The sequence below is a fragment of the Tachyglossus aculeatus genome, chromosome 21 (genome assembly GCF_015852505.1).
Source record: "Tachyglossus aculeatus isolate mTacAcu1 chromosome 21, mTacAcu1.pri, whole genome shotgun sequence".
Classification (NCBI taxonomy): Eukaryota; Metazoa; Chordata; class Mammalia; order Monotremata; family Tachyglossidae; genus Tachyglossus; species Tachyglossus aculeatus.
The window spans coordinates 41,487,414-41,513,124 of record NC_052086.1 but is presented as its reverse complement, the minus strand read 5'-3'; the positions used below and the strand labels follow the sequence as shown (position 1 = coordinate 41,513,124).

The window sequence follows — 25,711 nt, the reverse complement described above, 5'->3', positions numbered from 1 at the left end:
TATTATTATTACCTGGTATTCGAAGGACGGCGTGAGCCGATAGTTGAGCATCTCTTGATGGAAGACCGGGGTGATGCTTCCGGACATGGGCGGGACGATCCAGACCCAGTCGGCGGGGCAGCCCCCGCGGCAGCGATACTCGTTCTCCATGTGCTTGATGAAGGACTCGGTGGCCGAATGGTGGTCCACGATGGTCACTTTGTCGCTCTTTTGGGGGGCGAGAGAGAAAGCGGGGTGTCAGAGACCCTCGGGGGGACGGACAAGGGTGGGCTTCCAAGCGGATTGGCTCTTCCGCTTCCTCAGTGGGCCCCTCCGGCCTTACTTTCCCCCCTCCGGGAGGCCGAGAGGGGTTGGCTGCTTCCCATCCATCCACTCAATCGTATTTATTGAGCGTCTACTGTGGGCAGAGCACTCAGCTTGGCCTAGCGGAGAAAGCCCGGGCCCGGAAATCAGAAGGCACTGCTTTCTAATCCCCGCTCCACCCTTTAGAATAAGAATTGTGGTACTTGGAAGCGCTTACTATGTGCCAGGCACCGTACTAAGCGCTGGGGTGGAGACGAGGAAATCGGGTCCGACACCGTCCCCGGTTCACACGGGGCTCACAGTCTCTATCCCCATTTTAAGGATATAATAATATATATTATTATATATATATATATATAATAATATATATTATTATATATATATATATATATATAATATATATAATATAGACTGTGAGCCCACTGTTGGGTAGGGACTGTCTCTATATGTTGCCAATTTGTACTTCCCAAGCGCTTAGTACATTGCTCTGAACATAGTAAGCGCTCAATAAATATGATTGATGATAATATATATATAATTATATAATAATAATGGCATTTATTAAGCACTTACTACGTGCAAAGCACTGTTCTAAGTGCTGGGGAGGTTACAAGGTGATCAGGTTGTCCCTCAGGGGGCTCACAGTCTTCATCCCCATTTTACAGGTGAGGGAACTGAGGCACTGAGAAGTTAGGTGACTTGCCCAAAGTCACACAGCTGACAATTACAGCGTGGCTCAGTGGAAAGAGCCCGGGCTTTGGAGTCAGAGGTCATGGGTTCAAATCCCGGCTCCTCCACTTGTCAGCTGTGTGACTTTGGGCAAGTCACTTCACTTCTCTGGGCCTCAGTTCCCTCATCTGTTAAATGGGGATTAAGACTGTGAGCCCCACGTGGGACAACCTGATCACTTTATAAACTACCCAGTGCTTAGAACAGTGCTTTGCACATAGCAAGTGCTTAATAAATTCCATTATTATTATTATTAATTGGCAGAGCCAGGATTTGAACCCCTGACCTCTGACCGCTGACTCCAAAGCCCGGGCTCTTTCCACTGAGCCACGCTGCTTCCCACGCTGCTCTATATCTGAAGGATATCGAGAAGCAGCGTGGCTCAGTGGAAAGGGCCCGGGCTTGGGAGCCAGAGGTCATGGGTTCAAATGCTGCCTCCGCTACTTGTCAGCTGTGTGACCTTGGGCAAGTCACTTAACTTCCCTAAGCCTCAGTTCCCACATCTGTCAAATGGGGATTAAGACCGTGAGCCCCACGTGGGACAACCTCATCACCTTGTATCCCCCCAGTGCTTAGAACAGTGCTTTGCACATAGTAAGCACTTAACAAATGCCATTATTATTATTATTATTATATTTGCTGTTTGATCTTGGGCCAATCACTTACCTTCTCCGGGCCTCATCTGGAAAATGATTAAAGACTGTGCGCCCATGCGGGACAGGGACAGTGTCCAACCTGATTAGCTTGCATCTCCCCCATCATCATAATCAATCGTATTTATTGAGCACTTAATATGTGCAGAGCACTGTACTAAGCGCTTAGAGTTTAGTACAGTGCCTGGCACATAGTAAGCACTTAACAGATACCAAAAAAAGAAAAAAAAGGGCCACTTTTGGGAGGAAAACCTGTCTGTTCTATTGTTATATTGGCCTCTTCCAAGCGCTTCAAGAAGCATCCTGGCCTAATGGGAAACAGCGTGGCTCAGTGGAAAGAGCCCGGGCTTTGGAGTCAGAGGTCATGGGTTCAAATCCCGGCTCCATCAACTGTCAGCTGTGTGACTTTGGGCAAGTCACTTCACTTCTCTGGGCCTCAGTTACGTCACCTGTAAAATGGGGATGAAGACTGTGAGCCCCCCGTGGGACAACCTCATCACCTTGTAACCTCCCCAGTGCTTAGAACAGTGCTTTGCACATAGTAAGCACTTAACAAATACCATTATTATTATTATTACTATGGGTAGAGAGCGGACTTGGGAGGCAGAAGGTCATGGGTTCTAATTCTGGCTCCTCCGCTTATCTGCCATGTGGCCTTGGGCAAGTCATTCACTTCTCTGGGCCTCAGTTCCCTCAACTGGAAAGTGGGGATTGAGCCTGTGAGCCCCACATGGGACAGGGACTGTGTCCGACCCGATTTGTGTGGATCCACCCCAGCGCTTAGTACAGTGCCTGGCACGTAGTAAGTGCTGGGTTCGAATCCTGGCTCTGCCACTTGTCTGCTGTGTGACCTTGGGCAAGTCACTTAACTTCTCTGAGCCTCAGTTACCTCATCTGCAAAATGGGGATTAAAAAACTGTGAGCCCCATGTGGGACAACCTCATCAATTAATCAATCAATCAATCAATCATATTTATTGAGCACTTACTGTGTGCAGAGCACTGTACTAAGCGCTTGGGAAGTACAAGCTGGCAACATATAGAGACAGTCCCTACCCAACAGTGGGCTCACAGTCTAGAAGGGGGAGACAGAGAACAAAACCAAACATACTAACAAAATAAAATAAATAGAATAGATAGGTACAAGTAAAATAAATACATAAACAAATAGAGTAATAAATCCGTACAAACATATATACATATATACAGGTGCTGTGGGGAAGGGAAGGAGGTAAGATGGGGGGGATGGAGAGGGGGATGAGGGGGAGAGGAAGGAAGGGGCTCAGTCTGGGAAGGCCTCCTGGAGGAGATGAGCTCTCAGTAGGGCCATCACCTTGTATCCCCCCAGCGCTTAGAACAGTGCTTTGCACATAGTAAGCGCTTAACAAATGCCATTATTATTATTATTATCATTACAAACGCCATCATTATTATTATTAATAATAATAATAATTCGTGGCCCCTGAAACAGGGGCCAAAGCCATCCAGTGGTCCATCATCATCATCATCATCATCATCATCAATTGTATTTACTGAGCGCTTACTGTGTGCAGAGCACTGTACTAAGCGCTTGGGAAGTCCAAAGTTGGCAACATATAGAGACAGTCCCCTCAGGCTGCTGACACTGAGGCTGAAATACCTGAAAGCTGTGAAGCACAGCGATGTTGATTTCCACCAGGGCTTGGTCCTTCCATAGGGACGAGGTTTTCTTCATGTCCAACTTCATATTTTTGGCGACTTCCTGCGAAGGGAGGGAAAATCCAGCCTGAGTGGAGACCCAAGCGCTTAGTACAGTGCTCTGCACACAGTAAGCACTCAATAAATACGATTGATTGATTGATTGATTGAGAGCCGGGATTGGCTGCCTTGCTCACGAGCCAGAGTCAAAAGTTCAGCTTTTCACCCCATCCCCTGCCAAACTAGAATTATCGCCGTATAAAGAGAACGTGGCTCAGTGGAAAGAGCCCGGGCTTTGGAGCCAGAGGTCATGGGTTCAAATCCCGGCTCCGCCAACTGTCAGCTGTGTGATTTAGGGCAAGTCGCTGCTCTGTGCCTCAGTGACCTCATCTGTAAAATGGGGATTAAAACTGTGAGCGCCCCGTGAGACACTGTTCCCCAGCGCTTAGAACAGTGCTTTGCACATAGTAAGCGCTTAACAAATACCATCACCATCATCATCATTGACTTGAGCAGGGGCCCAGTCAGCAGTAGTGATAATAATGCTACAAATAATAATAATGGTGTTTGTTAAGCACTTACTATGTGCCGGGCACTGTACTAAGCTCTAGGGTGGATAAATAATAATAATAATAATAATAATAATAATGGTATTTGTTAAGCACTTACTATGTGCAAAGCACTGTTCTAAGCGCTGGGGAGCAAACAAGGTGATCAGGTTGTCCCACGTGGGGCTCACAGTCTCAATCCCCACTTTACAGATGAGGTCACTGAGGCACAGAAAAGTGAAGTGATTTGCCCAAAGTCACACAGCCGACAAGCGGTTGAGGCGGGATTAGAACTCAAGACCTCTGATTCCCAAGCCCGTGCTCTTTCCACTGAGCCATGCTGCTTCCATCCCTGTCCCACATGTGGCTCACGCAGTCTTGATCCCCATTTTCCAGATGAGGTCACTGAGGCTCAGAGAAGTAAAGTGACTTACCCAAGGTCACAAAGCAGACAAGTGGCAGAGCTGAATTAGAACCCAGGTCCTTCTGACTCCGAGGCCTGTTCTCTATCCACTAAGCCACACTGCCTCTCTATCAGACTCTTGTGGGAAACTCCAGCCCCCACAGCTCCCCAGGAGCGAAGTGGCAAGGATGGCAGACTCCCAAGTGCAGCGTGGCTCAGTGGAAAGAGCCCGGCCTTTGGAGTCAGAGGTCATGGGTTCAAATCCCGGCTCTGCCAGTTGTCAGCTGGGTGACTTTGGGCAAGTCACTTCACTTCTCTTTGCCTCAGTTACCTCATCTGTAAACTGGGGATTAAGACTGTGAGACTCCGTGGGACAACCTGATCACCTTGTAACCTCCCCAGCGCTTAGAACAGACAGACAACAAAGCAAAACATATAAACCAAATAAAATAAATAGAATAAATATGTACAAGCAAAATAAATAGAGTAATAAATTCATTCATTCATTCATCCAATAGTATTTATTGAGCGCTTACTGTGTGCAGAGCACTGTACTAAGCGCTTGGGAAGTACAAGTTGGCAACATATAGAGATGGTCCCTACCCAACAGAGGGCTCACAGTTTAGAACGGGGAGACAGACAACAAAACATATAAACCAAATAAAATAAATAGAATAAATACGTACAAGTAAAATAAATAAATAAATAGAGTAATACATTCATTCATCCAATCGTATTTATTGAGCGCTTACTGTGTGCAGAGCACTGGACTAAGCGCTTGGGAAGTACAAGTTGGCAACATATAGAGATGGTCCCTACCCAACAGAGGGTTCATAGTCTAGAAGGGGGAGACAGACAACAAAACAAAACATATAAACCAAATAAAATAAATAGAATAAATATGTACAAGTAAAATAAATAAATAAATAGAGTAATACATTCATCATCATCAATCGTATTGATTGAGCGCTTACTGCGTGCAGAGCACTGTACTAAGCACTTGGGAAGTACAAGTTGGCTACATATAGAGACGGTCCCTACCCAACAGTGGGCTCATAAATTTTTCATTCATTCATTCATTCAATCGTATTTATTTAGCGCTTACTGTGTGCAGAGCACTGTACTAAGCGCTTGGGAAATACAAGTTGGCAACATATAGAGATGGTCCCTACTCAACAGTGGGCTCACAGTCTAGAAGGGGGAGACAGACAACAAAACAAAAACATATTAACAAAATAAAATAAATAGAATAAATATGTACAAATAAAATAAATAGAGTAATAAATTCATGCATTCATTCATCCAATCGTATTTATTGAGCGCTTACTGCATGCAGAGCACTGTACTAAGCGCTTGGAAAGAACAAGTTGGCAACATATAGAGACGGTCCCTACCCAACAGTGGGTTCGCAGTCTAGAAGGGGGAGACAGAGAACAAAACAAAAACATATTAACAAAATAAAATAAATAGAATAAATATGTACAAATAAAATAAATAAATGAATAGAGTAATAAATTCATTCATTCATTCATCCAATCGTATTTATTGAGCGCTTACTGTGTGCAGAGCACTGTACTAAGTGCTTGGGAAGTACATGTTGGCAACATATAGAGATGGTCCCTACCCAACAGTGGGCTCACAGTCTAGAAGGGGGAGACAGAGAACAAAACAAAAACATATTAACAAAATAAAATAAATAGAATAAATATGTACAAATAAAGTAAATAAATGAATAGAGTAATAAATTCATTCATTCATTCATCCAATCGTATTTATTGAGCACTTACTGTGTGCAGAGCATTGTACTAAGCGCTTGGGAAGTACAAGTTGGCAACATATAGAGGCGGTCCCTACCCAACAGTGGGCTCACAGTCTAGAAGGGGGAGACGGAGAACAAAACAAAAACATATTAACAAAATAAAATAAATAGAATAAATATGTACAAATAAAATAAATAGAGTAATAAATCCGTATAAACATATATACAAAAATACAGGTGCTGTGGGGAGGGGAAGGAGGTAAGGCTGGGGGGATGGGGAGGAGGTGGAAAGGAAGGAGGGGGCTCACAATCTCCATCCCCATTTTACATCTGAGGTCACTGAGGCACTAAGAAGCGAAGTGACTCCCCCAAGGTCCCACAGCAGAGCAGCGGCGGAGCCGGGATTAGAACCCAGGTCCTTCCCAGTCCCGGGCCCCGGGTCTGTCCGCTGGGCCGCACCGCAGTTACCTCCAGGATGTTGTAGCGAGAGTTGTCGCAGAAGTCCCGGACCCCGATCTCGGTACCCATGTACCAGCCGCTGAAGGGGCAGGCTGTGAACTCCAGGCCTCCGATCTCCAGGAGCATACTGGACACGGCCGGCAGTCCGTACCACTTCAGCGCCAGGTCTTGGAACCACGGGAACCTGTGGGCATCAACGGTTCGAATAGTATATATCAATCAATCGTATTTATTGAGCGCTTACTGTGCGCAGAGCACTGTACTAAGCGCTTGGGAAGTCCAAGTTGGCAACATATAGAGACGGTCCCTACCCAACAGTGGGCTCAGGAGGTGAGCTCTCAGAGGAAGAAGTGACTGGAATGTTTTCAAAGAAAAGCACGAACAATGGGTCTACCGCCTCACAAGCGGCCAACACTAATGGAGTTTACTGAACTGAAACGGAATCAGAGTGAAGAGTTTGGTAAATCTGTAAAACTGACCGTTTAAATGATTGAACTGGGGGAATGCATGTGTTCGAATCTGAAGTGGATTTGATAAAGCAAATCACTTTGCATTGATCTTAATAAAATACCCGGTTCCGATTGTCATTCTGATGAAAAATAAGCATAATTATCATGACTGTGGTATTTGTTCAGTGTTTACTCTGTGCCGAGCACTGTTCTAAGCACTGGGGTAGATCCAAGGTGACCTGATTGGACTATCAATCAATCATATTTATTGAGCGCTTACTGTGTGCAGAGCACTGTACTAGCGCTTGGGAAGTACAAGTTGGCAACATATAGAGACGGTCCCTACCCAACAGTGGGCTCACAGTCAAGATGTATATATATACCCACATATATGTGCATATATACATATATGTATATGTATATATGTATTTATGTTTGTACATATTTATTACTCTATTTATTTATTTATTTATTTTACTTGTACATATCTATTGTATTTATTTTATTTTGTTAGTATGTTTGGTTTTGTTCTCTGTCTCCCCTTTTAGATTGTGAGCCCACTGTTGGGTAGGGACTGTCTCTATATATTGCCAATTTGTACTTCCCAAGCGCTTAGTACAGTGCTCTGCACATAGTAAGTGCTCAATAAATACGATTGATGATGATGATGATGATTTATACCTGTACATATGTTTGTACATATTTATTACTCTATTTATTTTATTTGTACATCTTTATTCTATTTATTTTATTTTGTTAATATGTTTTGTTTTGTTGTCTGTCTTCCCCTTCTAGACTGTGAGCCTGCTGTTGGGCAGGGACTGTCTCTATATGTTGCCAACTTGTCCTTCCCAAGCGCTTAGTACAGTGCTCTGCACACAGTAAGCGCTCAATAAATACGATTGACCGAACGAATGAATGAATGAATCTCCATTTTACAGATGAGGTCACTGAGGCCCAGAGAAGTGAAGTGACTTGCCCAAAGTCACACAGCTGACAAGTGGCGGAGCTGGGATTAGAACCCATGACCTCTGACTCCCAAGCCCGGGCTCTTTCCTCTGGTCCGAAACGCATTCCCTGCCCACAGCGAACTTACAGTCTGGAGGAGGAGACAGGCATTCTAGACTGTGAGCCCACTGTTGGGTAGGGACCGTCTCTATATGTTGCCAACTTGTACTTCCCAAGCGCTTAGTACAGTGCTCTGCACACAGTAAGCGCTCAATAAATACGATTGAATGAATTCATAGAAAGAAAGAAATGATGGATGCAGATATAAGTGCTGTGGGGCTGGGATGGGGGATGGAGAAAGGAAGCAAGTCAGGGTGACGCAGGAGGGAGTGGGAGAAGAGGAAACGAGGGGTTTGATCAGGGAAGGCTTTATTTATTTATTTATTTATTTTACTTGTACATTTCTATCCTATTTATTTTATTTTGTTGGTATGTTTGGTTCTGTTCTCTGTCTCCCCCTTTTAGACTGTGAGCCCACTGTTGGGTAGGGACTGTCTCTATGTGTTGCCAATTTGTACTTCCCAACCGCTTAGTACAGTGCTCTGCACATAGTAAGCGCTCAATAAATACGATTGATTGATTGATTGATTGATTGATTCTTGGAGGAGACGGGCCTTCAGTAAGGCTTTGAAGGAGGGGAGAGTCATTGACTGTTGGATTTGAGGAGGAAGGCCGTTCCAGGCCGGAGGTGGGATGGAAGTAGCGGGGCAGAGGTTTGGTCAGAAGCGCGGGCCCTTTGGTTTTCAGGGACCACCTCGCCCACGCCATGAAGGCAGATCCAGGGATGGATCCGTGGTCCGCCGGACCCAAAACCCCCTACCCTGGGAAACACCTGGGGACCCCTCCAACTGGGGTCCAAATTGCTTGAGCCTTGGCTAGGTTTGGGCTTGGAAATGACACCCCCAAGATACGCCCACCCTCTCCTTTTCTGTCATGCCCACTGCCCAGCGGGGCTCTCGGCCTCTCCTGGGGCCCAGCCTACCTGGGGTGCCTGATGGGCACTTCCAGCACCATCTCCGGGGGGATCTCGAACAGCTCTGGATCGTTGCCGTTGGCCTGCAGCAGGAGAGGAAGGACGTCGAAGCGTCCTTTCGGGGGGTTCCAGCCTTGCCGGATGCAGATCTGCAATCGGAACGAGAGTTTGGGTTGCCAGCTCCGGTCCAGGTTTCCAGGCTATGATTTCAGGGGAGTTGAGGGAGGAAGGGAGAGGCTGACGGGAGGTGGAGAGAGGCTGAGGGGAGGAAGGGAGAGGCTGAGGGGATGGCAGAGAGAGATGGGGGGATTGAAGGAGAGGGGCTGAGAGAAAGTGGAGAGGGGTTAAGGGGAGGAAGAGAGAGGGAGGCTGAGGGGAGGAAGAAAGAGGCTGAGGGGAGGAAGAAAGAAGCGGAGGGGAGGAAGAGAGAGGCTGGGGGAAGACAGTGACTGAGGGGAGGAAGAGGGAGACTGAGGGACAGTGGAGAGGGATGAGGGGTGGCAGAGAGGGGCTGAGGATAGGAAGAGAGAGGCTGAGGGGAGGTAGAGAGGGATGGCGGAGAAGAGAGAGGCTGAGGGAAAGTGGAGAGGGTTGAGGGGAAGTGGAGAAGGGTGAGGGAAGAGAGAGGTTGAGGGGAGGCAGAGAGGGGCTGAGGGGAGGAAGAGAAAGGCTGAGGAAAGGAAGAAAGATGCTGAGGGGAGGAAGAGAAAGGCTGAGGAAAGGAAGAAAGATGCTGAGGAGAGGAAGAGAGAGGCTGAAGAGAGAAAGAGAGAGGCTGAGGAGAGAAAGAGAGAGGCCGAGGGGAGGCCGAGCGGGACTGGGGAGAAGAGAGAGGCTACCCCTCCTACCTCACCTCCTTTCTCTCCTTCTACTGCCCAGCCCGCACCCTCCGCTCCTCCACCACTAATCTCCTCACTGTACCTCGCTCTCGCCTGTCCCGCCATCGACCCCCGGCCCACGTCATCCCCCGGGCCTGGAATGCCCTCCCTCTGCCCATCCGCCGAGCTAGCTCTCTTCCTCCCTTCAAGGCCCTGCTGAGAGCTCACCTCCTCCAGGAGGCCTTCCCAGACTGAGCCCCTTCTTTCCTCTCCCCCTCGTCCCCCTCTCCATCCCCGTCTTACCTCCTTCCCTTCCCCACAGCACCTGTATATATGTATATATGTTTGTACATATTTATTACTCTGTTTATTTATTTATTTATTTATTTATTTTACTTGTACATTTCTATCCTACTTATTTTATTTTGTTGGTATGTTTGGTTCTGTTCTCTGTCTCCCCCTTTTAGACTGTGAGCCCACTGTTGGGTAGGGACTGTCTCTGTGTGATGCCAATTTGTACTTCCCAAGCGCTTAGTACAGTGCTCTGCACATAGTAAGCACTCAATAAATACAATTGATTGATTGGTTGATTGAGGAAAAGTGGAGAGGGTTGAGGGGAGGCGGAGAGGGGCTGAGGGGAGAAGAGAGAGGCTGAGGGGAGGCAGAGAAGGGCTGAGGGGAGAAGAGGGAGGATGAGGAGAGGCAGAGAAGGGCTGAGGGGAAGTGGAGAAGGGTGAGGGGAGGCAGACAGAGGTTGAGGGGAGGCACAGAGTGGCTGAAGGGAGGAAGAGAGAATCAGAAGGGAGGAAGAGTGGGATTGAGGAGAGGAAGAGAGAGGCTGAGAGAGGCTGAGGGGAGGAAGAGAAAGGCTGAGGGAAAGTGGAAAGGGTTGAGGGGAGGCAGAGTGGGGCTGAGGGGAGAAGAGAGAGGCTGAGGGGAGGCACAGAGGGACTAGGGGGAGCGGACAGGGACTGAGGGGAAGCGGAGAGGGGCTGAAGGGTGACAGAGAAGAGCTGAGGGGAGGCTGAGAGAGGCTAAGGGGAGGAAGAGAAAGGCTGAGGGAAAGGCAATGACTTGGGAATTGAAGAAGGGGAGCTGTGGGAAGGTGGAGAGGGTCTGGGGGTGGTCAGCTGAGCTAAACCCCTCAACCCCATCATGATGATGGTGGCATTTATTAAGCGCTTACTATGTGCAAAGCACTGTTCTAAGCTCTGGGGAGGTTACAAGGTGATCAGGTTGTCCCACGGGGGGCTCACAGTCTTAATCCCCATTTTACAGATGAGGTCTCTGAGGCACAGAGGAGTGAAGTGACTTGCCCAAAGTCACACAGCTGACAAGCAGTGGAGCTGGGATTGGAACCCATGTCCTCTGACTCTGAAGCCCTGGCTCTTTCCCCGGGAGCCTGTCCACCCCTTGGTGCTTAGGTGAAAAGAAGCAGCGTGGCTCAGCGGAAAGAGCATGGGCTTGGGAGTCGGAGGTCATGGGTTCAAATCCCGTCTCCGCCAATTGTCAGCTGTGTGACTTTGGGCAAAGTCACTTACCTTCTCTATGCCTCAGTTCCCTCATCTGTAAAATGGGGATAAAGACTGTCATGGAGATGAACCTGTATCCTCCCTAGCGCTTAGAACAGTGCCTGGCACATAGTAAGCCCTTAACAAATGCCATCATTATTAAACACTTAGTACAATTCTCTGCACACAGTAAGCACTCAATAAATACGATTGAATGAATGAATGAATTCAACAAGGCTTTGCTGAGCTCCCACAAGGGATTACATTGACAGAGGAACAGTCTAGGCTCTGCATCTCCCTTCCTCATCTCCTCTTCACTCCCCAGAACCATTCCAGTTCTGTAGGCCCTAGACTGTCAGCCCTTTGTGGGCAGGGAATGTGTCTATTTATTGTTGCATTGTCCCCTCTCAAGCACTCAGTACAGTGCTCTGCACACGGCAAGCGCTCAATAAATATGACTGAATGAACGCTCTGCACTCAGCAAGCGCTCAGTAAATGAGATCAAGTGAATGGAGATAATTGGCTGAAAGCCACGGAAGAATTATTATTATTATTGTTATTGTAGTATATATTAAGCTCTTACTATATGTTAGGAACTATACTAAGCGCGGGGGTGGATATAAGCAAATTGGGTTGGACACAGTCTCTGTCCCTCATGGGGTTCACAGTCCCAGTCCTCATTTTACAGATGAGGTAACTGAGGCCCAGAGAAGTGAAGTGATTTGCCCAAAGTCACACAGTTGACAAGCGTTGGAGCCAGGATTTGAACCCATGACCTCTTACTCCCAAGCCCGGGCTCTTTCCGTTACGCCAGGAGGTCTTCTCCATCTTCCTTCCCCGGCAAATTCCCCACGTCCTCTAGCCCTCGCCACGGTCACCCCTGAGTCAGAAGAGAAGCAGCGTGGCTCAGTGGAAAGAGCCCGGGCTCTGGAGTCAGAGGTCATGGGTTCAAATCCCGGCTCTGTGAATTGCCAGCTGTGTGACTTTGGGCAAGTCACTTCACTTCTCTGTGCCTCAGTTACCTCATCTGTAAAACGGGGGTTAAGACTGTGAGCCCCACGTGGGACAACCTGATCACCTTGCAACCTCCCCAGCACTTAGAACAGTGCTTTGCACACAGTAAGCATTTAGTAAATGCCATCATTATTATTATTATTGTATTGGACTCACCCGTGCGCTTAGTACAGTGCACTATGAACATCACTACTTGATCGATTGTTACTTGGGTCAGTCAGTCAATCGTATTTCTGGAGAGCTTACTGAGTGCAGAGCCCTGTACTAAGCGCTTGGGAGAGTATAACAGAACAAAATAACAGACACATTCCCTCACCAAAACGAGCTTGCAATCTAGTAAGGGAGACAGGCACGCCTCAGGTGGAAGTCATTCATTCATTCATTCAATCGTATTTATTGAGCGCTTACTGTGTGCACAGCACTGTACTAAACGCTTGGGAAGTACAAGTCGGCAACATATAGAGATGGTCCCTCCCCAACAACTGGCTCACAGTCTAGAAGTGGGGGGCTCAGAGTGGCAGTTGAAGTCTCTCAGGGATTCATTCATTTGATCGTATTTATTGAGCGCTTACTGTGTGCAGAGCACTGTACTAAGCGCTTGGGAAGTCCAAGTTGGCAACATATAGAGACGGTCCCTACCCAACAGTGGGCTCACAGTCTAGAAGTCGGAGGTCATGGGTTCGAATCCCGGCTCCGCCGCATGTCTGCTGTGTGACCTCGGGCAAGTCATTAGAACATTAAGTGCTTAGTACAGTGCTCTGCACACAGTAAGCGCTCAATAAATACGATTGATTGATTAGAACAGTGCTTTGCACATAGTAACCGCTTAACAATTGCCATTATTATTATTATTATTATTGTTATTATTTAACTTCTCTGTTCCCTCATCTGTCAAACGGGGATGAAGACGGTGAGCCCCACGTGGGACAACCTGATCACCCTGTATCCCCCCAGCGCTTAGAACAGTGCTTTGCACATCGTAAGCGCTTAATAATAATAATAATGAGGGCATTTATTAAGCGCTTACTATATGCAAAGCACTGTCCTAAGCGCTGGACAAATGCCATTATTATTATTATTATTCCAGAACGGGCCTACCGGATTTTCTCAGGAGACCGTGCCCTGACCGCACTGGGGAAGGGGCTGAGGCCTTCCACCTTGGGGACCCTCCGCCCCCCAAAACTCCCCTCCGGCTTAAGCACTTACGTTCGTGAACTCTACGTTGGCGGGGTCTCCTAAGACGGTGCCGTCTGGCTTCTTGTAGCCGGCGTAGCGGATGAGCTGGGTATTCCAGACTCGGAAGTCATGCTTCCCGTCGGTTCTCTGAGGGAATATGGTGATGGCGGACCTGTGGGAGAGCAGTGGAGTGGGGTTTGGAGACCTCTGGGAGGAGCAGGTGTTGCTTCTAGACTGCGAGCCCCTTCTCGACTGTGAGCCCGCTGTTGGGTACCGACCGTCTCTATATGTTGCCGACTTGGACTTCCCAAGCGCTTAGTACAGTGCTCTGCACACAGTAAGTGCTCAATAAATACAATTGAATATGGTGATGGCGGACCTGTGGGAGAGGAGCGGAGTGGGGTTTGGAGGCCCCTGGGAGGAGCAGGTGTTGCTTCTAGACTGCGAGCCCCTTCTCGACTGTGAGCCCGCTGTTGGGTAGGGACCGTATCTATATGTTGCCAGCTTGGACTTCCCAAGCGCTTAGTACAGTGCTCTGCACACAGTAAGCGCTCAATAAATACGACTGATTGATTGATTGATTGCTTGGGAACTAACTGGAGGCCTTCCCAGACTGAGCCCCCTTCTTCCTCTCCCCCTCTTCCCCCTCCCCCTCCTCCCACGGCCTTACCTCCTTCCCCTCCCCACAGCACCTGTATATATGGATATATGTTTGTACGCATTTATTACTCTATTTATTTATTTATTTTATTTGTAAATAGTCTATTGATTTTATTTTGTTCATTCATTCATTCATTCATTCATTGTACATATTTAGTCTATTTTATTTTGTTCATTCATTCATTCATTCATTCATTCAATTGTATTTATTGAGCACTTCCTGTGTGCAGAGCACGGTACTAAGTGCTTGGGAAGTACAGGTTGGCAACATATAGAGACGGTCCCTACTCAACAATCAATCAATCGTATTTATTGAGCGCTTCCTGTGTGCAGAGCACGGTACTAAGCGCTTGGGAAGTACAAGCTGGCAACATCTAGAGATGGTCCCTACCCAACAGCGGGCTCACAGTCTAGAAGGGGGTCACAGAGAACAAAACATATTAACAAAATAAAATAAGTTTTGTTAATATGTTTTGTTTTGTTGTCTGTCTCCCCCTTCTAGACTGTGAGCCCTCTGTTGGGTAGGGACCGTCTCTATAAGTTGCACTTCCCAAGCGCTTAGTACAGTGCTCTGCACACAGTAAGTGCTTAATAAATACGACTGAATGAATGAGTGAATGAATAATTGCCCAGAAAATAATAATAATCATGGCACTTCTTAACTGTTTACTAAGTGCCAAGGCACTATTCTAAGCAGCGTGGCTCAGTGGAAAGAGCCCGGGCTTGGGAGTCAGAGGTTGTGGATTCCAACCCCGGCTGCGCCGCTTGTCTGCTGTGTGACCTTGGGCAAGTCACTTAACTTCTCTGAGCCTCAGTGACCTCATCTGGAAAATGGGGATGAAGACTGGGCTCCCTCTGCTCTTCTAGACTGTGAGCCCGCTGTTGGGTAGGGACCGTCTTTATATGTTGCAAACTTGTACTTCCCAAGCGCTTAGTACAGTGCTCTGCACACAGTAAGCGCTCAATAAATACGATTGAATGAATGAGTGAATGTGGCAAACTTGTACTTCCCAAGCGCTTAGTACAGTGCTCTGCACACAGTAAGCGCTCAATAAATACGATTGAATGAATGAATGAAGATTGTGAGCCCCACTTGGGACAATGTGATCACCTTGTATCCTCCCCAGCGCTTAGAATAGTGCTTTGCACATAGTAAGCGCTTAACAAATGCCATTATTATTATTATTATTATTGTTATTAAGCACTGAGGTAGCTACAAGTTAATCAGGTTGGACACGGTCCTGGTCCCAAATGGGGCTCACCCTCATATCCCCATTTTACTGATGAGATAACTGAGACACAGAGACAGGAAGTGACTCGCCCAAGGTCGCAGAGCAGACATGTGTGCTACAACCCTAGTAAGTGCCACGTTAATAGTGTTTTGTTTTTTCTTTGGTTGAGTTAGAATTAAGATTAATTCAGATCCTTCCCTGCCCTTAAATGAAGATCCATATTTCATTTCCCCCTCCCCCTCATCCCCCCATCTTACCTCCTTCCCTTCCCCACAGCACCTGTATATATGGATATATGTTTGTACATATTTATTACTCTATTTATTTATTTATTTATTTATTTATTTTACTTGTACATATCTATTCTATTTATTTTATTTTGTTAGTATGTTTGGTTTTGTTCTCTGTCTCCCCTTTTTAGACTGTGAGCCCACTGCTGGGTAGGGACTGTCTCTATATGTTACCAACTTTCCCAAGCACTTAGTCCAGTGCTCTGCACACAGTAAGCGCTCAATAAATACGATTGATGATGATGATGATGATGATCTATGGTAAAGACGGCAAGGACTTACTGCAGAAATCCTATAAATTAGCCTAAACTTCTAGTTGCTCTTACCCAGAAGACCATGCAATTTCACCTTGTCCATATTCTAGAGAGAAGCATTTTTAAACACTGACTGCGTGATATTTGTAACTATTGGGATTTATTTTTAATACGTAATCCAGGAAAATCCGTGCCTTTTCCCCATTAAATGTATTAGCTTAGGGATTGTTCCATTCGCAGACTTTGCACATTCATAAATTCAATTTACATGTAGATGCGGTTTCCATTTTAGATCCAAGGTAGACATAAAAATGAAGTAGAGCCTTGAAGGTCATGTTTAAGGAAAAGCTTGCCTGTTGTATACATATTCTGACTACTTTTACTGTGGACCAAAGCAGACCTTACTTCTCTCTCTCTTCCTCCTTCTCTCCCTCATTCCCCCTCTTCCTCTCTCCCCGTTAAGTGCTGGGATAGAAGCTAATCAGATTGGACACAGTCCCTGTCCCACTTGGGGCTCACTATAAATCCCCATTTTACAGACAGGGTAACTGAGCCACAGAGAAATTAAAGTGACTCGCCCAGGGTCACTTAGCAGACACGTGACGGAGTCTATCAGCAGGTTCTTCCGACTTCACAGTTATTATGTTCCGCAGGGACCAGGGGGTGGGTCTCCCTTTGTGAAGTGGTTTATTTTGGATTTTGACTTTTCCCTTAAACTCTGACAGAGGTTCAAAGAGAACGCGTTCAAGTAATTTGAATTAATTGCGTGCTTCTAACACACAGTTGCCTGTTAAAGTCACATGATGTCATTTCAGGCGGGAATTGCCTGAACCTTTAATGACTTGCAGTTTGTAGGAGGAATGGACCCGGGTTGCAAGGTAAAATTGGAGAAAATCAAATCTTGGTAATTAGAGGAAATAACTCATTTCTTCGAGTTTAGTTCGTCCCTCCTAGATTAGTGTGATTAGCAGATAAGCTAAAATTAAAGTTGTGTCTCTCCCCCCATTATACAATCATGCCATTCTTGGTGTTTGCTAAATATCCACTTGCTATGCTGTGTGAAATTGTGGTCCTGATGTCTATCCTGAGCTCTCCTACTGAGAGCTCACCTCCTCCAGGAGGCCTTCCCAGACTGAGCCCCCTTCTTCCTCCCCCTCGTCCCCTTCTCCATCCCCGCATCTTACCTCCTTCCCCTCCCCACAGCACCTGTATATATGTATATACGTTTGTACAGATTTATTACTCTATTTATTTATTTATTTATTTATCTTACTTGTACACATCTATTCTATTTATTTTATTTTGTTAGTATGTTTGGTTTTGTTCTCTGTCTCCCCCTTCTAGACTGTGAGCCCGCTGTTGGGTAGGGACTGTCTCTATGTGTTGCCGACTTGTACTTCCCAAGCGCTTAGTACAGTACTCTGCACACAGTAAGCACTCAATAAATACGATTGATTGATTGATTGATTCCTCTCCCTCTACCCATCCCCCCCGTCCTACCTCCTTCCGCTCCCCACAGCACCTGTATAGATGTTTGTACAATTTTATTACTCTATTTATTTTACTTGTCCGTATTTACTATTCTATTTATTTTGTTAAAGGCATGCATCTAGCTTTACTTCTATTTATTCTGATGACACCTGTCCCCATGTTTTGTTTTGTTCTCTGTCTCCCCCTTCTAGACTGTGAGCCCGTTGTTGGGTAGGGACCGTCTCTATGTGTTGCCAACTTGGACTTCCCAAGCGCTTAGTACAGTGCTCTGCACACAGTAAGTGCTCAGTAAATTCTAGACTGAGAGCCCGCTGTTGGGTAGGGACCGTCTCTTTATGTTGCCAACATGTACTTCCCAAGCACTTAGTACAGTGCTCTGCACACAGTAAGTGCTCGATAAATACGATTGAATGAATCATAAATACCACTGAATGAATGATCTGGTATCTACCATTCATTCATTCAATCACTCAATCGTATTTATCGAGCGCTTACTGTGTGCAGAGCACTGTATTAAACGCTTGACCAGAAGGCTTAGCATAGATCTTGACCCTTATTAAGTAGCGTGGCTCAGTGCAAAGAGCCCGGACTTGGGAGTCAGAGGTCGTGGGTTTTAATCCCGGCTCTGCCACTTTTCAGCTGGGTGACTTTGGGTAAGTCACTTCACTTCTCTGGGCCTCAGTTACCTCATCTGTAAAATGAGGATTTAAGACTGTGAGCCTCATGTGGGACAACCTGATAATTTTCTATTCCCCCCCAGTGCTTAGAACAGTGCTTGGCACATAGTAAGTGCTTAACAAATGCCATCATCATCATCATATCATCACTAAGCATTTACTACATATAATAATGATAATAATGATGATGATGATCATAATCAATCAATCAATCAATCGTATTTATTGAGTGCTTGCTGTGTGCAGAGCACTGTACTAAGCACTTGGGAAGTACAAATTGGCAACATATAGAGACGGTCCCTACCCAACAGTGGGCTCACAGTCTAGAAGGGGGAGACAGAGAACAAAACAAAACATATTAACAAAATAAAATAGACTAGATCTGTACAAGTAAAATAAATAAATAAATAGAGTAATAAATCCGGACAAACATATATACATATATACAGGTACTGTGGGGAAGGGAAGGAGGTAAGGCGGGGGAGGAGGGGGAGAGGAATCAATCAATTAATCAATCAATCGTATTTATTGAGCGCTTACTGTGTGCAGAGCACTGTACTAAGCACTTGGGAAGTCCAAGTTGGCAACATATAGAGACAGTCCCTACCCAACAGTGGTCTCACAGTCTAGAAGGGGGAGACAGAGAACAAAACAAAACATATTAACAAAATAAAATAAATAGAATAGATCTGTACAAGTAAAATAAATAAATAAATAGAGTAATAAATCCGGACAAACATATATACATATATACAGGTACTGTGGGGAAGGGAACGAGGTAAGGCGGGGGAGGAGGGGGAGAGGAATCAATCAATCAATCAATCAATCGTATTTATTGAGCACATACTGTGTGCAGAGCACTGTACTAAGCGCTTGGGAAGTACAAGTTGGCAACATATAGAGACAGTCCCTACCCAACAGTGGGCTCACAGTCTAAAAGGGGGAGACAGAGAACAAAACAAAACATATTAGGAGGAGGAAGGAGGAAGGAGGGGGCTCAGTCTGGGAAGGCCTCCTGGAGGAGGTGAGCTCTCAGTAGGGCCTTGATCATAATGCTTACAAGGATCAAAGTTGGAGTCTGGCAACCATCTCATTATGGGCAAAGGGTCAAACTTCTCAAACTGAGGCCCAGGTGGCCAACTTAGAACCAGAAGGATGAGTGGGCTGGACACCAAATTCCCCTTGCAGATTTCCCCTGGTGCTCAGGGCGGCCGAGCCGAAGCCCAGCTGGTCTCTTTTCCTCTACCAGGGAAGAGATGGTGCCATGGAGACTCAGGGCCTGAGCCTGCTGATTTGGGACCAAGCCAGAAGGTGAACTCAAGCATCAATCACGAGCCGCCCCCGGGGCTCCTGGGAAATTCCCAGTGTGGTTCTGGCTCTTCCCAAGTCTGGGTCCGGTCCTTCGCTTGGCCGGTGATCCGCATCATCTGGGACAGGTCTGGGGCGGGGAGGGGTGAGGAGGATGAACGGGGCCGATTGCTTTTCTTTGGGCCACGTGCTCTCCTCCGACTAGCCGGGGTCTCCGGGACCGACAGCTTCCAATTAGGAAGCCTCGTTTTACGGCTCCGGGAGCGAGCTGAGCTCTGGATTTGTGCACCTCTTACTCCTTGGGAATCCAAGACATCCCCTCGGGAGGGAAGCAGTGCGGCCTACTGGAAAGAGCAAGGGCCTGGGTGTCCTCAGAGGACCTGGGTTCTGATCCTGGCTCTATCACATAATAATAATAATAATAATAATAATAATAATAATAATAATGGCTATAAATAAATAGAGTAATAAATACGTACAAACATATATGCATATATACAGGTGCTGTGGGGAAGGGAAGGAGGTAAACCTGGGGGGATGGAGAGGGGGACTACTAAGAGTAATTATGGTATTTATCATGCGCCGGGCACTGTTCTAAGCGCTGGGGAGATTTATTACTCTATTTATTTATTTATTTTACTTGTACATATCTATTCTGTTTATTTTATTTTGTTAATATGTTTGGTTTTGTTCTCTGTCTCCCCCTTCTAGACTGTGAGCCCACTGTTGGGTAGGGACTGTCTCTACATGTCGCCAACTTGTACTTCCCAAGCGCTTAGTACAGTGCTCTGCACACAGAAAGCGCTCAATAAATATGATTGATTGATTGATTGATTGCAATTATAGTCCAGCGCTCTGTGGGCAGAGCGCTGGACTATAATAATAATAATTATTATTAATAATAATAATGGTATTTGTTAAGCGCTTCCTTTATGCCAGACACTGTTCTAAGCGCTGGGGTGGATACAAACAAATCAAGATGGACTCAGTCCCTGTCCCATGTGGGGCTCATAGTCTCAATCCCCATTTTCCGGATGAGGTCATTGAGGCCCAGAGAAGTGAAGTAACATATAGAGAGGGTCCCTACCCAACAGCGGGCTCACAGTCTAGAAGTCTAGTCTGCTCCCATGCTTAGCATAGTGCTTGGTATACAGTAATAATAATAATTTGGGTATTTGTTCGTTCATTCATTCATTCATTCAATCGTATTTATTGAGTGTTTACTGTGTGCAGAGCACTGGACTAAGTGCTTGGGAAGTACAAGTTGGCAACATATAGAGACGGTCCCTACCCAACAATGGGCTCACAGTCTAGAAGGGGGAGACAGAGAACAAAACAAAACATATTAACAAAATAAAATAAATAGAATAAATATGTACAAGTAAAATAAATAAATGAATAGAGTAATAAACATGTATTTGTTAAGTGCTTACTATGTGCCAAGCATTGTTCTAACCACTGGGGTAGGTACAGGGTCATCAGGTTGTCCCATGTGGGACTCACACTTTTAATCCCCATTTTACAGTTGAGGTAACTGAGGCCCAGAGAAGTGAAGTAATAATAATCATTATTATTATTATGGTATTTGTTAAGTGCTTACTGAGTGCCAAACACTGTTCTAAGCACCAGGGTAGATACAAAATAGTCAGGTTGTCCCACATGGGGCTCACACAGTCTTAATCCCCATTTTCCAGATGAGGTAACTGAAGCCCAGAGAAGTGAAGTGACTTGCCCAAGGTCACACAGCAGACAAGTGGCGGAGCAGAATTAGAATCCAAGCCCTCTGAACCCGAAGCCCGTGCTCTTTCCATTAAGCTATGCTGCTTTTAATAATGATAACTGTGGTATTTGTTAAGTGCTACTATGTGCCAAGCAAACTGTGGCTGATACCAATCAATCAATCGTATTTATTGAGCGCTTACTGTGTGCAGAGCACTGCACTAAGCGCTTGGGAAGTACAAGTTGGCAACATATAGAGACGGTCCCTACTCAACAGTGGGATCACAGTCTAGAAGCGGGAGACAGAGAACAAAACCAAACATATTAACAAAATAAAATAAATAGAATATATGTACAAGTAGAATAAGTAAATAGAGTAATAAATACGAACATATATGCATATATACCAGATTATCACATCTCACATGGGGCTCACATTCTAAGGAGGAGGGAGAACAGATGTTGAATCCCCACTGTGTGGATGAGGGGACTGAGGCTCAGAGAGGTGAAGTGACTCACCCAAGGTCACACAGCAGACTAGCGGCTGAGCCGGGATCAGAACCCAGGTCCTCTAACTCCCAGGCCTGGGCTCTTCCAACTGAGTCACGCTGCTTTCTCATTGTAAGTTTTTAGTAAGAAATACCCCTGTTGTGACTGTTATCCAGAGCTGAGAAGAGTGCTTGGCACATAGGGAGTGCTTAATAAATACCATTATTATTATTATTATTATTATTATTATTATTATTATTATTATTATTATTATTATTATTATTATTATTCAGAGGGCAGCCCAGTCTGCTTGCAGTCCCCTCCCCAAGAGTGCGATCACCCGCCGGTGCAGGGGAGCTCACCTGAGGTTGCCTTTGTTGGTGGCGTACTTGATATGGTTGCAGATGTAATTAAACATGCCGTGGGCCGTAGTGCAGTCTCGGGCATCAAACACCTTAAGCCGAAGGAAGAGGCAAATGTGGTTGGCCTCCCTCCACCTTCTCTCCCTTCCCTTCTCCAGACCCGACCACCCACGTGGAAGACCCCAAATCCTAATTTCAGGGCAGGACCACCGTCTCCGGAGGCCTGAAGAAGATGGATTTTCCTCCTCATCCAGTTCATGTTCGTTCTCTCTCTCTTTCTCCTCTTTCTTGCTCTCCTCTTGGATTTCACTCCCCATCAAGTTCTCTCTCTCCTCTTTCTTCTTCCTACTTTCTCTTTCTCTTTTCTTGGATTTCGCTTCCCATCAAGTTCCTCTCTCCTCTTTCTTCTCTCTCTTTTCTCTCTCTCCTTTCCTGGATTTCACTCCCCATCAAGTTCTTTCTCTCTCTCTCCCCCCCCCCCCCCCGCCCCCTCTATCTTTCTTGCTCTCCTCTTGGATTTCACTCCCCATCAAGTTCTCTCTCTCCCCTTTCTTCTCTCTACTTTCTCTTTTCTTGGATTTCGGTCCCCATCAAGTTCTTCTCTCCTCTTTCTTCTCCTTTCTCTCTCTCCTTTCTTGGATTTCACTCCCCATCAACTTCTCTCTCTCTCTCTCTCTCTCTCTCTCTCTCTCTCTCTCTCTCCTCTTTCTTGCTCTCCTCTTGGATTTCACTCCCCATCAAGTTCTCTCTCTCCTCTTCCTTCTCTCTACTTTCTCTTTTCTTGGATTTCGCTCCCCATCAAGTTCCTCTCTCCTCTTTCTTCCCTCTCCCTTCTCTCTCTCCTTTCCTGGATTTCACTCCCCATCAAGTTCTCTCTCTCCTCTTCCTTCTCTCTACTTTCTCTTTTCTTGGATTTCGCTCCCCATCAAGTTCCTCTCTCCTCTTTCTTCTCTCTCCTTTCTCCCTCTCCTTTCCGGGATTTCACTCCCCATCAAGTTCTCTCTCTCTCTCTCTCTCTCTCTCTCTCTCTCTCCCTCTCTCTCTCTCTCTCTTGTTCTCCTCTTGGATTTCACTCCCCATCAAGTTCTCTCTCTCCCCTTTCTTCTCTCTACTTTCTCTTTTCTTGGATTTCGCTCCCCATCAAGTTCCTCTCTCCTCTTTCTTCTCTCTCCTTTCTCTCTCTCCTTTCTTGGATTTCACTCCCCATCAAGTTCTCTCTCTCTCTCCCTCTCTCTCTCTCTCTCTCTCTTTCTCCTTTTTCTTGCTCTCCTCTTGGATTTCACTCCCCATCAAGTTCTCTCTCTCTCTCTCTCTCTCTCTCTCTCTCTCTCTCTTTCTCCTCTTTCTTGCTCTCCTCTTGGATTTCACTCCCCATCAAGTTCTCTCTCTCCTCTTTCTTCTCTCTACTTTCTCTTTTCTTGGATTTCGCTCCCCATCAAGTTCCTCTCTCCTCTTTCTTCTCTCTATTCTCTCTCTCATTTCTTGGATTTCACTCCCCATAAAGTTCTCTCTCTCTCTCTCTCCATCTCTCTCTGTCTCTGTCTCTCTCTCCTTTTTCTTGTTCTCCTCTTGGATTTCACTCCCCATCAAGTTCTCTCTCTCCTTTTTTGTAATGGCATTTGTTAAGCACTTACTATGTGCAAAGCACTGTTCTAAGCACTGGGGAAGTTACAAGGTGATCAGGTTGTCCCACAGGGGGCTCACAGTCTTAATCCCCATTTTACAGATGAGATAACTGAGGCACAGAGAAGTTAAGTGACTTGCCCAAAGTCACACAACTGACAATTTGCAGAGCTGGGATTTGAACCCATTACCTCTGACTCCAAAGCCCGTACTCTTTCCACTGAGCCATGCTGCTTATCCTCTTTCTTTTCTCTACTTTCTCTTTTCTTGAATTTCACTCTCCATCAAGTTCTCTCTCTTCTCTTTCTTCTCTCTCTTCGCCCTCTCCTTTCTTGGATTTCATGCCCCATCAAGTTCTCTCACTCTCTGTCTCCTTTTTCTCTTTCCTCTCTCTCCTTTCTCACTTTCCTCTTGGATTTCACTCCCCATCAAGTTCTCGTTCTCTTTCTCCTTTCTCTCTCTCCTCTCTCTCCTGTCACCTCACTCCTCCATCTCTCTCCTCCATCTTCTCTCTCTTTTTTCTTTCTCCCTCTGGCCTGGAATGCCCTCCCTCTCAACATCTGCCAAGCTAGCTCTCTTCCTCCCTTCAAAGCCCTACTGAGAGCTCACCTCCTCCAGGAGGCCTTCCCAGACTGAGCCCCTTCCTTCCTCTCCCTCTCGTCCCCCTCTCCATCCCACCGTCTTATCTCCTTCCCTTCCCCACAGCACCGGTATACATGTATATATGTTTGTACATATATATTACTCTATTTATTTATTTTACTTGTACATATCTATTCTATTTATTTTATTTTGTTAATCTGTTTGGTTTTGTTCTCTGTCTCCCCCTTCTAGACTGTGAGCCCACTGTTGGGTAGGGACTGTCTCTATGTGTTGCCAACTTGTACTTCCCCAGCGCTTAGTACAGTGCTCTGTACACAGTAAGTGCTCAATAAATATGATTGATTGATTGATTGATTTCCTTTCTTCCCTCTTTCCTTTCTTCTCTTTTCTCTCCCTTCCATTTCCCTCTTTTCTCCTCTCACCTCTCTCCTACCTTTCCTCTCTCTCCTCTCCCTCCTCTTCTCCTTTCTCCTCTATCTCCTCTCCCTCTCTCCTCTGTTTCCTCCCCCCCCCCCCGTTCCTGTCTCTCTCTTCTCTTTCTTGTTCTCCTCTTGGATTTCACTCCCCATCAAGTTCTCTCTCTCCTCTTCTCTCTCCTCTCTCTCTCTCTTTTCTTGGATTTCTCTCCCCATCAAGTTCTCTCTCTCCTCTTCTTTTCTCTACTTTCTCTTTCTCTTCTCTTGGATTTCACTCTCCATCAAGTTCTCTCTCTTCTCTTTCTTCTCTCTCTTCACTCTCTCCTTTCTTGGATTTCATGCCCCATCAAGTTCTCTCACTCTCTGTCTCCTTTTTCTCTTTCCTCTCTCTCCTTTCTCACTTTCCTCATGGATTTCACTCCCCCTCAAGGTCTCGCTCTCTTTCTCCTTTCTCTCTCCCCTCTCTCTCCTGTCACCTCACTCCTCCATCTCTCTCCTCTATCCTCTCTCTTTTTTCTTTCCTCTCTTCCCTCTCTCCTTTCTTCTCTCTTCTCTCCCTTCCATTTCTCTCTTTTCTCCTCTCACCTCTCTCCTATCTTTCCTCTCTCTCCTTTCCCTCCTCTTCTCCTTTCTCCTCTGTCACCCTTCCCTCTCTTCTCTGTTTCCTCCCCACCCCCCATTCCTCATTTCCTCCTGTGCCAACCAAGCGGCTTTCCAGAGGAGAGCGAGGAGGGAGACAGGCCCAAGCCCTTAGTAGTCCAGTGCTCTGCACACAGTAAGCGCTTGATAAATATGATTGAATGAATGACTGAACTGTCACCCACCTGCAGCTTAGACCACTGGATACGGCCAACACAGCGGGCCGCATTGCGCCAGGCATGTTTGGCCCCGTAGATGAGCTCTGTGTCTTTGAGCTGGTAGGTGTTGGTGGCCTCTATATCCTTATTCATTTCTTCCAGCCTCTCCATGTGGGCTTTGGAGCCGAACCTGGATGGAGAGAAGAAGAGGATGGGGTCGGAACGCGACCCCCGGGGAGCCGGACAGTCTGGGCAGTGTTAACCTGGGCACCCCAAGGAGTTGCCTGAGACCTTGTGACGAGCCCCAAGAG

At 46.3% G+C, this 25,711-nt stretch overlaps 1 protein-coding gene across 1 annotated transcript in view; it reads right to left on the bottom strand.

The window, feature by feature from the left end:
- Positions 1 to 25,711, bottom strand: part of NOS1 (nitric oxide synthase 1) — a 178,925-nt gene that overhangs the window by 89,355 nt on the left and 63,859 nt on the right. The window contains 7 exon segments of the mRNA XM_038763769.1: positions 13 to 207; positions 3,324 to 3,425; positions 6,540 to 6,714; positions 8,970 to 9,109; positions 13,510 to 13,651; positions 21,962 to 22,053; positions 25,428 to 25,590. Of these exon segments, the coding sequence (XP_038619697.1) occupies positions 13 to 207; positions 3,324 to 3,425; positions 6,540 to 6,714; positions 8,970 to 9,109; positions 13,510 to 13,651; positions 21,962 to 22,053; positions 25,428 to 25,590 (1,009 nt within the window).